Raw genomic sequence first — 15,270 nt, 5'->3', positions numbered from 1 at the left:
ATGACAAAGTTGTCATCCTTTTTATTTTCTAAAATCCATCTCCCACACATGGTGACATGAAAAATAATCCAACTCCTACACTAACATGAAATAAGTATTTGGACTCCTACGTCACACGAAACATGTATAGGTTTTAAAAAACTTTATTGTATTATTTGTAATTAGTTTTATGCACATATGATTGAAAATATATTTATTGATACTAAGTAGTGACACTTGAAATAATTGTTAAAGTGAATAAAAAAATAAAGTAATGTATTTTCTTACGATCTAGTAAAAAATAATATTATTAGAGTATGATATAAGTTAGATGACACTAAACTAAAGCAATAAAATAATAATTCTGCAAGCATGTCAATAACACATTAAAAAAAGATATATTGTCTGTTTATAATAAAGACCTGAAAGTATGGTTATTAATAAATTAACAGTGGAATTTCTCTAGAGATCTTTATGTGAATTGATGTTGTCATCGTCTATCAATTCTTCATTCAATTCCAAGTCTCTAGAAATAAGCATCTTTAAATTTGTTGAAGATGTTAGTTGTGCAGAAGTTGATTGCTGAAATTGATTTTTAATCATAGAAATCAATGAAATTATACTTCTAAGTTGTTGAAACAGCATGGCTGCATCTTATTTGGCAGAATATTCCGCAGTAATTTTTGCTTTTTCCTAAAAAAAGTATATTAAATTTTCATTTATTTAACTAAAATGATAATATAAATTATGTAACATTATATAATACAACATATTTAACCTCATCACATAAAGATACGTATTTAGCAAGATAAAACATCTTCAAGATTTCATTTTCACGACATATTTCGGTTGCAGAAAAACAACCATCATAATTCAATATGTTGATCGTGAACCTACTGCCAACAACAATTTCCACCCAATAAGCGAATTCAGTATATATATTAGGATAGTCACTTGATAGTGTTTCCTTATATATGCTTTTTAAGGACAATTTCCTCCCAATGTGCTCCATGTTTGATTCAAATATGTTGATCGTGAACCTCTATCTACTGCAAACAATAATTACTTCTATATGCTTTAACACAGTAGCATATAAAATTGTAACATCTTTTGGATATTATAATATCAAATTTTGTTTATATATACCTGTATTTTAGAAATAAGGTCTCCTTATAAATAACTTATTCGCAGGGGACATAAATAACTTATTTAAACAAATTATTGGCATTTTGTTAATTAGTTGTATGAAAATATAATTAAAATTATATTCTTTGATACTAAATTATAACAATGGGAATAATTTTTAATTTTGGTTAGAATACAATTTTTATTTTCCTATTTTTTTAAATATATAATTTTAGTCCCTCTATTTTTTAAATGAAACATATGACCCTCCACTTTAAAAAAATCTTTATTTTAATTCCTATAACCAACTTCAATTCAAAGGTTGATTGTGTAATTTGTTAACACTAACTGACTGACACATTCTTTTTATTAATCACGTGACAATTTTTTTAATTATTTAATTATTGATAAGTTTAATTTGCCAAAAAAAAAATAAAAAGTATATATTTATCGTTTGAATTCCTCTTAAAGATTAAAATATAATTTTTTTTAAAATGAATAACAAAATGTCTTAATTAAAAATTAAAATAAAAATAAACGTATTTTAAAAAATAGAGAAATAAAAATTATATTTTAGCCTATAATTTTTGTAGCATACAAAAACATGAGCAGACATCAATTAAAAGTTAAATTTAAGTGAAGTAAAACAACAAACTAAAAATTCAGCAACCATATCAGTAAATTTTTCTACATAATGTTTGTTCTAATAAACACTTTAAACCAAGCCTATTAATAATGTATTAGTTGAATTTATCTAGACATTCTCATCATCCATCAACTCTTTATCCAAAAATCTACAAATAAGCATCTTTGAAGTTGTTGCGAATGATGCTGGTTGTGCATAAGTTAAACCCTAATCTTGATTTTTAATCGTGAAATGACTGAAATCAATTTATTTTAAAGGCCAAAGATAAAATATATTAATAAACTTAGTTTTAGTACAAGAAGTACTGAAACTAAGGTAAGAACATATGGCCATTACGATTTACACAGACAAGGAATAGACAAAAGCTATTATGCTTATCACCGAAACAAAGAAAAAGACCCCCTATGGAAAACAAAATCCAGCGCTAGAAAAGTGATGAGATTAAAAAAGCTTTCTTGCTTTGCTTGGATATGCAACATCGAGATTCATGTTGTTTAAGCAGTTATCTATTTGCATGATTTTTCATTTTATAAATACTTTCTATATTAATAACTTTACATATATAGGTATTAGTGTATAAAAGAAATTTAAAATTTACGTAAGAAAAATATTCAACAATTTAAATAAGAAATGAATATAATTTGTGTAAAAAAATGTTGATAAACATAATTTTTTCTATATAAATTTATATAAATAAATACATATATATTAAAATTATTTTTAATATTATAACAATGAATTTTAAAAATAACTTTACCAAAATAATTTAGTTGTTAATGTGATTTCTGATCAATTGTTCGTTCCTGTGAATTAATTAATTGAAAATTTTCTTACCTGATTTCATAAACTCATGTTCATTTCCATAACTTTTATTTTATATAGAATTTTATATATTAATAAATTGACATATAGATATCAATATATAAAAGAAATTTTAAATTTATACATGTAAGAGAAAATCTTCATAATGTACATAAATTAGAAGATAATAAATAAGAAAAAAAATATTAGTCTAAAAATAAATTTTAGACACACATTTTACTCATACTTTACATAAAATAAAACATTTAATAAAATCTTTAAGTCATAAGAAATTATAACAATAAATTTAATCCTAATAATTTAAATATTAATGTAATTTCAGATAAATTATTCATTATTGTGTGTTAAATGCAAAATTCACCAAATTTATCTTATAAATTTTTTTCATTCCATCAACTCTATTTAATATAACCTTAACGATTTAAATGTTAACGTGATTTCAAGAAATGGAACACTCACAAAAAAAATTCCTTACTTGATTTCATAAAAGAATATGTGCTCATTCTCATTATTTTCATTTTATTTATAATTTCAATACTAGCTTATTTATATTTAATATGAATGTATATAAAATTTAAATTTACACTTATAAGAGAAAATTTTCTATAATTTATATAATTAAAAAGATAACAAATGAGAAATGAAATAGCATTTGCCCAAATTAATTTTAATCATATTTTATATGTTAGGTAAAATAAACATTAAATAAATTATATAAGTCATAAAAAGTAAGTAACAAAAATAGTACATTTAAATTTAACTATTAAAATAATAAATTATTACTTTTTATTTAAAAGATAAAGTTGTCCTCCAGTCCTCCTTTTCGTTTTCTAAAATCCATCTCCCACCCCATCCATGCTGACATGAAATAATTTATGTGGATTTTGGTCTGTCATGTATTTGGGTCAAATTACTCAACAATCTATATTTTATATTCACGTTTCATGCATTATTCAGTCAGACAAATTTACTATCCGTTACTGCAAAAGACTTCACTTGTATAATTTGTTATTACTAATTAGTAACTAAAAATAACTACTATTTAATTTTTACCAGAAATTAAATTAGGTTTGGGAGGGGTGAAATCTGCATCGCCTTTGTTGATGCAGTGGAGCATTGAGCACGTAAGCTTGCGATGTTTGATTAGCTTGGTCAAGATGAATGAATTTTCTACAAAATGGAGGGTTTGGTGAATTCCATTATTGGATTTGACGTTGAAACTTGAAACTTTGAGACTCAGAGAGAGAGAGAGAGATGGCGCACACAGGCAACACAGTTCAATGCACCGGTCCAGTTCACGGCCTCAGCTGGATCTCAGCAAAGCAGAAATTCAAGGAAACTTCGAAGAGAAGTATCCAACCATTTTGTTACCCAATCAGTCTCATGATATATCTCACCTCGCTCTTGACATTGGAGGTATAACAACAATTTCAGATTCTTAATTCGTCTTTCTCGCTCCTTTTTTCTTTATTAATTATTCCTATGGTGGTGGAAGCATGACACTGGCTTCAACCTTTCTTTTTTTTGTCAAAGGCTTACTATGTTTTATGGCCTTGATGATGACCATTTTTTTATATAAACTTTTGGATGCTGAAATTAATATATATAAAGAATAATAATGTTAACCAATGGGAGTTGGGTCTAACGGAAGGGGCTAGTCTTCCACAACTTGGTGAACCAAGTTCGACTTTGCTCCGAGCAGGATTATCTCCCATCCTGTGTGGAGGATTTGATAATCCCCCCAAAACTTTCTTTGTTATATTATAGGGGGAAACAAATATAGAAAATAGGATTGAATAGTAGCAATGGCAGGTTTTCCCCTCAATGACGTGTGACTCTTAATTTGCATGTTAATTTCAGAGGAAAAGGTTGGTAGTATTTGAAATATGGTTGGAACTTATGATTGAAAATATATGGGCAGGATCTCTTATAAAGTTGGTGTACTTTTCAAGACACCGAGACCAATCAACCTATGATAAAAGGATGATAAATGTGAATAATCGACTGGGATTTCCGCCCAATGGTAACAGGAGAAGCTATCCTATTCTTGGTGGAAGGCTTCATTTTGTGAAGTTCGAAACTAGCAAGATTAACGAGTGCCTAGACTTCATTAACTCAAAGCAGCTTCACTGTGGTGGTATTTACTGTCTTGTTCGATTTACTTCTTTTATGCTTTATCTGTCTTTTCACTACCACATTGGATTGCTAAAACAGTACTGCATGTTTTGATTTTGAATATCATTTTGTGATTTTTCTGTTTCTTTGTTAATTCTAGACTATGGACTTTTTGTTGTTTACAGAAGGGGAATCACGTTATTCTGATGCCACGACTGATTCAAATGCCATAATTAAGGTAACTTTCTCTGACTATTTTTACATTTTCAGAAGCTTGAGTTCTTTTTTTCTTTTGTTGAAGGGATATATCAAATATCCAAAATGCTAGTTGTTTTATTTTAGCTTGATGCTTGCATGCACAAGCACCATAATCTATGTCTAGCTATCAAATTTGGAAGTAGTTATTGTGAAAATGATAATAAGCTGAGTCCCTTTTCCCTTTTGTATAATAACAACATCAACAATGCTCCCATTTATTCTATATCTCACTGATATTGTTTATAACACAATTTTAAGAGTTGCGATTATTATAGATAATTGTGTAATTCATCACTTCTTGTTCAGTGTTTATTCCATTGAACTACTCTGTTAATGGATTTTCATTTTGTGACAAGGCTACTGGTGGTGGAGCACACAAATTTGCTGACCTTTTCAAAGAAAGACTCGGACTTAGTCTTGACAAAGAAGATGAAATGAACTGCCTTGTAGCAGGAGCAAATTTCTTGCTGAAGGTGGATCCAACTCTTGGAATTATCTGTTTTCTCTTGTATTTTGTTTAAGAATTATCTTGATAGTTAAAAGACCATCTTGCGAGTTGAAATATTTGTGCAATTCTTTATCTCATGTACTACTTCCTTTCATTACAAAATATCATAGAGATATGACCAATTGCAACTTACTCACTATTCTAATAAATAATTGAAGAAAAAAGATGTTTTTTTTTACTTTTCTTCTTTGGACAAATTATAGTGCTCCCCCTTGTTTAAGAAGGAAAAGAGCCAATCAATTGCCAAGACTGGAATGCTATTACTTCCACTAATCCACTAGAGTGTGGGAAAACCATTATATATAGTTTATTCATACTCATTGATGCATTGTTTTATTGGTGAATTGTTGAAGGAAAATATGACTAAAGTTTAATTTTCCACATAATTTTTATATAGTCATAGCTGACAGCTCTATTTTTTTTTCCGTTTCCTTCTTGCATTATTGCATTATATGTTTCTTAATGTTAACCAAGATCTGACTGAGATCTATTTTAGCTCTTCTCTGTTAAAATAAACAAGATCTATACTTTGGAGCATGTGACTATGCCATTAATTCATTCTTGCTGACTTATATTGATCATTGCTAATTGCTAATTAGATGTTGTACCACTTCTTAGTAGGCAATTCGTCGTGAAGCTTTTACACACATGGAGGGTCAGAAAGAGTTTGTTCAAATTGACACTAATGATTTGTTTCCTTATCTTCTAGTTAATATTGGATCTGGTGTTAGTATGATCAAGGTATATTTGTTTAGTTTCCTCTTTTTATCTAACTTGCTGATATCTTTGGTTTATGTTTTATAAAGACAAACTGTCGGTAATCCATTATTTTAATCTGGGTTAACACAGGTTGATGGGGATGGAAAATATGAGAGGGTCAATGGGACTAATGTTGGTGGTGGTACTTATTGGGGATTGGGAAGGCTGTTAACAAAGTGTGAGAGGTAAGTTTTCTGATAATTCTCCATTTTTTTCCTCTTTATCTACTGCTATATTTAAACTATTGCCAAAGGGTTTCTTAAAATGAGTTCCAACTTTGATGAATTACTTGAGCTGAGTCAGAAAGGAGATAATAGTAATACTGACATGCTTGTTGGGGACATTTATGGTGGCATGGACTATTCTAAGGTAAATTTTGCAGTTGCTCATTCTGTATGATATTTATCCGATATAAAAAAAATGCTCTAAATTTACTTAATTTTTGGATCAAATTGATGAGTCATTTGATTTTTTTTTCTATCAATCACGACTTAGTATTTACCGGTATTAAATAACCATAGACTGGCCTATCGGCTTCTACCATTGCTTCAAGTTTTGGTAAGGTTACCTCAGAAAAAAAGGGACTTGATGATTACAGACCTGAAGATATATCACTCTCTCTTCTCCGAATGATTTCATACAATATTGCCCAGGTGAGCTGACAATTGTAATTATATCTTTCTTACAGCGATAAATTCAAGCTGGAAAAGTGTATGCAGTTTATGATACATTTGGGTTAATGGTTTTACTGTTTCATTCAGCTTTTTGGATAAATTAGATGTGTAAATAATATTCAGTTCTCTGTGTTTACTTGATTGAATATTGTTAAATTTAAAAAATATACACGTACTGAATGAAAGAATGAATCATTTATAGGTTTTCTTCATAAAAGTACTTAAACATTTAATTTTTGTTGTAAAATAGCCACTCATTTTATGTTAAAAATTTAAATAAGTTTTCTTCAGAAATTGTAAGCCTTTTATTATATTTGGCTAAAATTTAAATGATAGTCTACTGATTTTCAAATATTTTCCAGAAAAAAGTTATTTTGATCCACTTACAATGAGAAAAGACACGAATGGAAACACATCTCTAATAATGAAGATGATCCATGACACTAGTTCTAGATCTTGCTTTCTCGCATTATTAGGATTATCTTCCATCTGTAATATGTAGTTTTCATATTCTATTCCACTATTTGTTCTTCCATTGTATACCTGACCAATTATGTTATTCTTATCTCTTCTGCGTAGATAGCTGTTAGTCGTCATTTACGACTGACTTTTGTATTGAAAAACTTTAAAAATTTATCTTTTTCCCAATTTATAGTTCATTTTGTAGGTTTGTACATATTTTTATGTTTAGCTTAATTTTTGCTTAGTAGATATTCCCTATATTGTGAATTAATGTGGTTCAACTTCAGTTTCAGGTGAAAAGATGAAAAATAAGAAGGTTGAATCAGTTGGTGTCTCGCTAAGTGAGGCATATGCGCTTAGTGAGTAACATCCGCTAAGCGAGGCACTCAGCTCGCTTAATGGGTTGGGAGAATCTGGAAGAGAATCTGCAAAGCATTCATGCACTCCGCGCATCATCAATTCGCCCAGCGAGTCATCTGTCTCTTCTGGCGCTCAGCGCACCCTGTTCGCTAAGCCAAAATTCACTAACTCACGCTTAGCACTAAACGAGCCTTTGAGGACAGAAAACCCTTAAAAGCTGAAGTTGGCGAAAAAAGGAGAGAGCTTTTGGAAGAAAGAGGAATACATGAGAGACGCATCAAAGGAAAAACAGGGCAAGAAAGCACTAAAGATCTCAGCTTTCAAGAGGATTCTAGGTTTTAGAATGATTTCTAGGTTCCTAGAGGTGGAGGAAACATCCTAACCACCATGTAATCTGAATTTTGCTTCTAAAACCCCCTATTGTAGTTGAAAGGTGATAACTTGTCATGGAAGGCTAAAGCTCTAGTTGGGAATTTCTGCTAGCCTTGATGTAAAACTCTTTACTACCTATTAAAAGTTATTTTTATGTGTTCATTGTTTCTATCTGCATTTAATTCCTATATGCTTGTGGACTGATCACCCATGTGTGTGTAAAGTTAAGATTTTTAGCATTGAAAAGTGTTTTAAATCCTTAGAACTTAATAGAGCAGGCTAGAGAACTGTATATCTGGACACGGAGGACAGGGATTTAGTTTCCAATATGTTGTAATCTTAATGGAATTTGTTTAGGCTAAGTTCGACAAGAGATCCGAGAACAAGGTTTAATTAGAATTAGTCCATTCATGCGAGGAATTGTGGCTTGGGGTAGTTGCCCTCAGCATAGAACACAGAAACAATCTTAAATAGAGAAAAAAAATACCTAATTACATTAGGTTGCTCGATAGAAGGACCTAACGTTTTAATCGTCTGTTTATCTCTCACATTTAGGTAGCAAATTTTGTAGTTAACTTTAGGATTACAGAAAATATATTTGCTTATTTCTATTTCCTGATTTTATACAAATGTTTACTTATTGAATGAACGTTTTTTCTAAATGAAACAAACTTATTTATTTAATGGGGTTTGCTAACATACACATACTTATTTTTTTAGTATGAATGTGTATCAAATTATAATTAGAGATTATCTTAAAATATATCAATATAACTTGTTAACACTTCACACTACAAAACAAAAACAAGTATGTATATGTATACTAGTGAATATTTGTGAGATTTATCAAAGTACACGCTTGATTTTTTGCATATATGTGTTAGCAAATAATAACTAATGATTGTCTTAAATACACTAATTGTATAGTTTGTTTATACATTTATATTTGAAAAAAAATTAATGTGTGTACATTAACAAACATGTGTAAAATATATTTTTAGTCTCTTAAAATATTTCAGAATTGGTTTTATTTCCTTTAAAAATGTATAAGTTTTTAGTTCCTAAAACCACACTTTTAGTAAATGTGGGAACTAAAAACATTTAATTTTTTTTAAGAAATTAAAACCAACATTTTGAAATATTTTAAAGGATTAAAAATCAATTTTATCTGATAAACATTCTTATATGCAATGCATATGGGTTCCTCTATTTTCAATTGTACCAATTATGTCCTTCAACTTTTGAGACCATACACAAACCTCCACCGCAAGTGTTGCAGAAATCTGTCAGAGTGCAAGTGCACACAAGTCCATTAGAGTTGCAAGTGTGCATAGATTCATCGCACTACACCAAATCAAACATTTTCGGGTGATGCTAGGTGATTCGTATAAGTCTTACAGATCAACTTGATCCGTATATGTAATATCAACATACGGATCAACTTGATTCGTATGATTTACTCACGCTCACCTAGTTGCACACATAGAAAAACTCCTCCCTCTACATGCTTGTTGCCAAATACCTTTTTTTTTCATTGTTAAAGAATGATATAATTTGTATTACAACCCAAGGAGAAGAAGGAAATGTGTATGATTAATAGCATAAGAAAGAAATTTTATTTGATAAAATCCTGGGTTATGAGTGAATCTATTTGATTTTGTGAAAATGAAAACTGTTTTCATAAAATGAAAATAAAAAATAAACATTCAAACTAAATTTCATAAAATGAATATCTTGGGATTGAAGTGAAGACCTCAAGGTTAGGGCATATTTTGGACAATCATGACTCATGAGAGTCATTAATCCACATAACCTCCTTTGAATATAGATAATAAAATATATTCCATATAACATTAATGAACATGAATATGATAAAAGAAAGAAAATGCAATATAAAATTGAATTTTTGAGGCTTAAATAAATTGTAAATAATATAGAAGTATATTTATATTCTAAATTATATGATACTAAAATTAAAAAGGTTATTGTAGAAAATTATTCATAGAAGTATAAGTAAATTTAACAAGACTTTTAGTGAAATGAAAAATTATTACACTGATAATAATATCTCATTTCAGTTATTAAAGTAACAAATAAAAAATAAAATTTTTATAAAAGAATATTTATTAATTATTAATTTTGAACAAATTAAGCTAGCAAAATTATCATTAAAATATATAATATTAACAAGTATACATTATTATTTATTTAGTTATATATAATATCATACTATTTTATTTAGTACGTAACCAAAAAAATATTATGATGTAAAAAAAAATATTATTTATTTACTTAGTACATATGGATCATGCGACATGGGCATATGTCATCAGACCACAACCTAATTAATCCTTGGATGGGGAAAAATCAATTAGATAGGATTTGGAGTTTCTTGATGAAGTGAGAGCAATTACTCATGTATCAGGACATGATCAACAACAAAGATTCAAGTTGCACTGAGATACAACAACCAATTAAGTCCCGAAAGTTTTTAAAATGGAGATCTTCTTACAAGAAGGGATGATATGTAAGAGGAAAAATTGGCTTTGTTTAGGTAATGTTTTAATTATGATTATACTTTTTTTAAGTTATGATTTTTTAATTAACATATATTTGTCGATTTTTCCATCACTAGTATGAAATATTTACTATTTTTTTTTTAAAAAAAACTTAGTTAGTTAAGCTAATCATCTTTAGTTAAATTTCATTTTCACTGCATTTTTTGAAAGCTCAAAAGTCCAAATAGAAGACGTTATTTAAATGATTTGAATTTAATTTTACTCGTACAATGACACTTTAATAGTATACGTTCCCTAATTAAAATTTCTTAATAATTCAAATTCATTAAATATTCATAATGCAATTCAAAAAGAAGTCCCGCCCATTAATAGTTACAAGGAGTTAGCACATGAATAATTAAGGACGCATACTGAACCCTACAAAACAAACATAGAAAATAAATATAATATAGCACTATGCTGCGCATTTTCTTCAAGATGAAAAGAACTACCATATCATCCTCGAAGTTACAACAAATCCTAAAGCTTTCAGAGAGCTGCTGCGCACACAAAGACAAGAAGAATCTAAAGGTAATGCACCAAAGCAGTCCATTTTGGACACTGGAGCTTCCCCATTCACACTCTTTTTGTTAAGTCAATACCAAACGAAGACCAACTTGGCAGAAAGAAACACTATCAAAGATAAATACAAAGAACCCTTCCATCAAAAGGCTTTATTATTAGCTCATTTAACATATTACCCAAGCCTGAAGAGAGCATAATTATCACCACCTTTGATCATATATCTGCATGATTAATTCATGATAAGATAATAAGTGAGATTAATTATGAATTAGCTCTAGACCAAAGGGTTTGCTGTGGAAGATCCATAGGCGGTCCATGATCCTGAACCATTAAGATATCCCAGTGACAATTTTTCAGCATCAGAGCAACCCTGATCTTGCCATTCAAGGGACAACAGCTTAGGGTTTGGCTTCACATCAATTGAACCATTGAGGGTGTTGTCACCTCCATCATAGGGCAACATAAGTCGCTGGCAAGAGTCCATTATATAAGTTCCAACATTGTTAATGCTTCCATCTAGAGACATGCCTCCAAATGCTGAAGACGAAAGACCTTGATAATTCAATGGCAATCCATTGTAGCCACTCACATCACCAAACCCAACACCACCACCCACACTCATATCACTGTTTTCAAGAAGCTCAAAACTCCTAGTGGAACCCCTAATCATACTCATACCATCCAACCTGCTTTCCATGAAGTCAATAGGCCTAGGGTTCTCAAGCATGCCCATGTTATACTTACTCTCCATAAAACTAGGGTTTCCCTGCAGTGCCCCAGCATTAGTCCCAAGTAAATTGTTGAGGTGGGGAAATTGCACATCAAGATAGGGAAGTTGAAGATCTTTGTGATTATGAAGATAAGAGGGTCCAGGGTGAGGTTGGTTTTGATTAACAGCTGGTTGGTGTTGGTCATTGTGTTTCTTGGTAGAAACTTTCTTGTTTTTTCTGCAACCACCACCAACAGGAATGTTCCTAAGAGTGCCCCCTTGGGTCCAGTACCTTCTACATGTCTTGCAGAAGTACCTGGGCTGGGAGAGACTGTAGTTGTTGTAGTAGCAGAACTTGGTGTGTGTTGATTCACACCTAGGGCACTTGAGGGCTTGCTCTTGGGGGGGTCTTAGCCTACTCTCTGTCATTGGCCTCGAGCATGGAAGCATTTCGCCAGATGGTGAAGAAGAATTATCCACCCCACACTCCTCGTGAATTGTGCCCTGACATTTTGTATAAACAAACAAATGATTAATGAATATGAAAAAATTGTGTTACGTTATTACGTACTGCCATAGTGTCCTCATGTTTATCTCATTTTGGACTATTTCCCTTTTCTTTTTATTCTTCTGCTAATTCTTCTACTCCTTCTCTCTCCCCCTTGTATTTTTTCCACTTTCCCCCCTTTCGTGTAGAAAAAGAAAACATTCTAATTTAAAAGAATAAGAAACAAATAATTGTGACACTATATATATAGCTTAGCTAGCAGCTTACTTTATAATTCTAATTACAAACTTTGATAAGCTAAAACTCTCGTCAAACCGTTGTAATTCACTGCTGTGTTGTTAAGTGTGAGAACTGAAGGGAATTCATTATTCTATACTAGTAGACATCAAGAGAACAGAGATAGAAGAGATAAAAGTATATATAGAATATATAAAAAATATAAGACAAAAGGAGAAAAATATAACAGAGATAAAAGGGAAAGCGTAGATATAATAAATAAAATGATATGATAAAAAGAGAAAAATATAGAAAGAAATGGTGAGTGTTACACTGATAGGATATATATCCAAAATATTAATTATTCCCCACTAAAATTAAATTTGCACATAAGCATATCAATATGGTTAAGAAGAGTTTGAAAAGTAGAGCAAAAAGATTTTATTTTGATATATGCATGTGGTAAACCTGCATCCAGTGATCTGATGAGTCCATGCAGACGTGGAGAGAGGAAAAACCCATTTAGAAGAAAATTTCAGCAACTGGGAACTTATCACTTCTTCTCTTGTGATGAACAATCTCGGTGCCCCTAGCAGTAGTAATGCATAATCAGCATGGAACAGAGAAAGAATTAGAGGGTTAACTAACTAGGAGGTGGAAGTGGAAGTGTAGGTGAAGAGAGGGGGGGCACAGTGTACGTTGTGTTGTGCGACAATGTGAGTGTTACTTGGGAAGTGACAGTGAATAAGAAGGAAGAAAAAGGTGAGGTGAGCAGACATGTTGTTGTAGTACTCATATGTTAGAGAGCCCGTCGTCGGTGACAAAATAGTGGGCCCAGCCCTAAATATGGTGACCCCACTGCTTAGCTCAGCTTGACCAGATAGACAAATAAATATTCACTACCACAGTTAGTGCCAGTGGTTGGTATATGGGAATGAGTGAGATAAGCATAGCCGTTGATGGCATGGGGATTTGGAAGATTAGATTAGTAGAGTTGATGAGGTTAGAGAATTTTGAGTGTCAGTTAGAAATGACAAGAGCAAGATATGCACACAAACACACTTCCCACTACAGTTCTGTCCGAATGAAGTGAAGTGACAGAAGCTGGGAATATTTGGGTCCTCGATAAAGAACACATACCGAAAGAGCACACTACTTGTGGACCCCCAAAAGCTCTGGACCCACTCTCTCTCCTCCCACAAGCAAGGGATATATTCCCTTCTACACGCGCCCTCACTCTCCCTCCATTTGCACCTCTCTTTCCTAGCTCTTCTCTAATTACTCTTTTTTTTCTTCCTTTTTTTCTTCTCCCCCTCCCAATGTCATTGTTGCATGGGGAATTATATTTAAACACCCAATGAATAACTCTCTTTTTTCTCTACCTCTCTTTTATCACACTACTAACATGATTGGTTTAAAGTTATGTCAATCTAGATTCATGTTTAGCCTAACACAACAAATAGTAGCTTCTGTGTAAATTTGAAAATGGACATTGGAAAAATGGAGAAACGCATGGATGTAACATGCAAGCAAATACTCACTAAATCATCAATCAAATCAATAAGTAATCTCTTTTCTCTCTCAAGTTATAGATAATTTAAGATTGTTCAAGAAATATTTTGCTTGTTGCATTACACCACCTCCAATGGTCCGGTTAATTAATTTGGGCAATTATCATCACACTGGTGTCTTTAGGGAAATATATTTTCTTTTGTTTTAAAATAAATAAAAGTAATTATTTATTTGATAATATCCATATTTTTTAAATGCATATTAATTACCGTTGAACATATAAATCAATTGGCATGTGAGACTATTCTAATTTAATCAACTATCTCAAATTCAAATATTGAGTATATAATTACGTTAAAACTCAAAGGATGAGTTTTATCATCTATTATAGTTTTACTTGGATTAAACTTGATTATCTATTGAGAAAAACATGTGGTTTGTAAAAAAAAAAATGCTAAATAATTTCCTGATATTTAATAAGCCTATTTATGATTTGGTGTATGAAAATAATAAGAAATTCTAAAATACAATTACTATTTAGTCTCTTAATTAAGGAAATTTAAAGATAATAATAACTGTAGCTAAATATTGTATTTTATTTTAGTTTTATATATTTTGGAATCTTGACTGCATTGATTAAGCCTCGAAATATATTAAGACTGATAATCATTTTCAAATTTTAATTATGTTGTCCGATTATATTGATAATTGTTATATTTATTTAAACTTTATCTAGCTAGGTCATTTGATAATATTTATTTACTTTAATTAATGCTTATAAGATTTTTTTTATAATAATTAGTTTTAATAATAGAATTTATATACTAGATTTGATGGGTGCAATTCACGTACTAAAATAGTAGTTGAAATAGAAACAAAGAGCCGTTAATACAAGTGAGTGAACTGATACACCAATGAATTGATTAAGAGAGTAATGTCATTCAATTGAAAGCGATATTCTTCGACTAGGCAGGATTTTGGGAATAAGCTGACAAGCTTCTATCAGAAGGGTGACACCTGAAAGAACAACGAGGAAGGTAGTATTAGCTTTATCCACTTATGGTGTGTGAGGAACACAACCCAATTAATCTACAGAACCCAAACCCGAAGTACACGCTATGTTGGGTGAATAAAGTGAGAGTGTGCCCACGTTACCCTCGTA

The 15,270-nt window shown here is 30.7% G+C and overlaps 2 protein-coding genes across 2 annotated transcripts; one reads left to right on the top strand and one right to left on the bottom strand.

The window, feature by feature from the left end:
- Window positions 1–3,485: 3,485 nt before the first annotated feature.
- On the top strand, window positions 3,486–8,240 carry LOC106798701 (pantothenate kinase 2). The gene is made up of 9 exons (XM_041015902.1): window positions 3,486–3,988; window positions 4,494–4,709; window positions 4,873–4,925; window positions 5,302–5,418; window positions 6,075–6,194; window positions 6,303–6,397; window positions 6,516–6,581; window positions 6,734–6,865; window positions 7,636–8,240. The coding sequence occupies exons 1-8, from the start codon at window positions 3,853–3,855 to the stop codon at window positions 6,843–6,845; spliced, it is 915 nt and encodes a 304-aa protein (XP_040871836.1). The 5' UTR covers window positions 3,486–3,852; the 3' UTR covers window positions 6,846–6,865; window positions 7,636–8,240.
- Window positions 8,241–10,920: 2,680 nt separating this feature from the next.
- LOC100815061 (dof zinc finger protein DOF5.6) lies at window positions 10,921–13,417 on the bottom strand. Its single transcript, XM_003525455.5, has 2 exons — window positions 13,065–13,417; window positions 10,921–12,376 (listed from the first exon to the last, which is right to left on the bottom strand). Exons 1-2 carry the CDS (start codon window positions 13,116–13,118, stop codon window positions 11,438–11,440), a joined length of 993 nt encoding a protein of 330 aa, XP_003525503.1. The 5' UTR covers window positions 13,119–13,417; the 3' UTR covers window positions 10,921–11,437.
- Between the last annotated feature and the right edge of the window lie 1,853 nt (window positions 13,418–15,270).

The sequence above is a fragment of the Glycine max genome, chromosome 5, assembly GCF_000004515.6.
Source record: "Glycine max cultivar Williams 82 chromosome 5, Glycine_max_v4.0, whole genome shotgun sequence".
Classification (NCBI taxonomy): domain Eukaryota; kingdom Viridiplantae; phylum Streptophyta; class Magnoliopsida; order Fabales; family Fabaceae; genus Glycine; species Glycine max.
The sequence above is the reverse complement of the archived record's forward strand: the minus strand, read 5'-3'. Positions and strand labels throughout refer to the sequence as shown.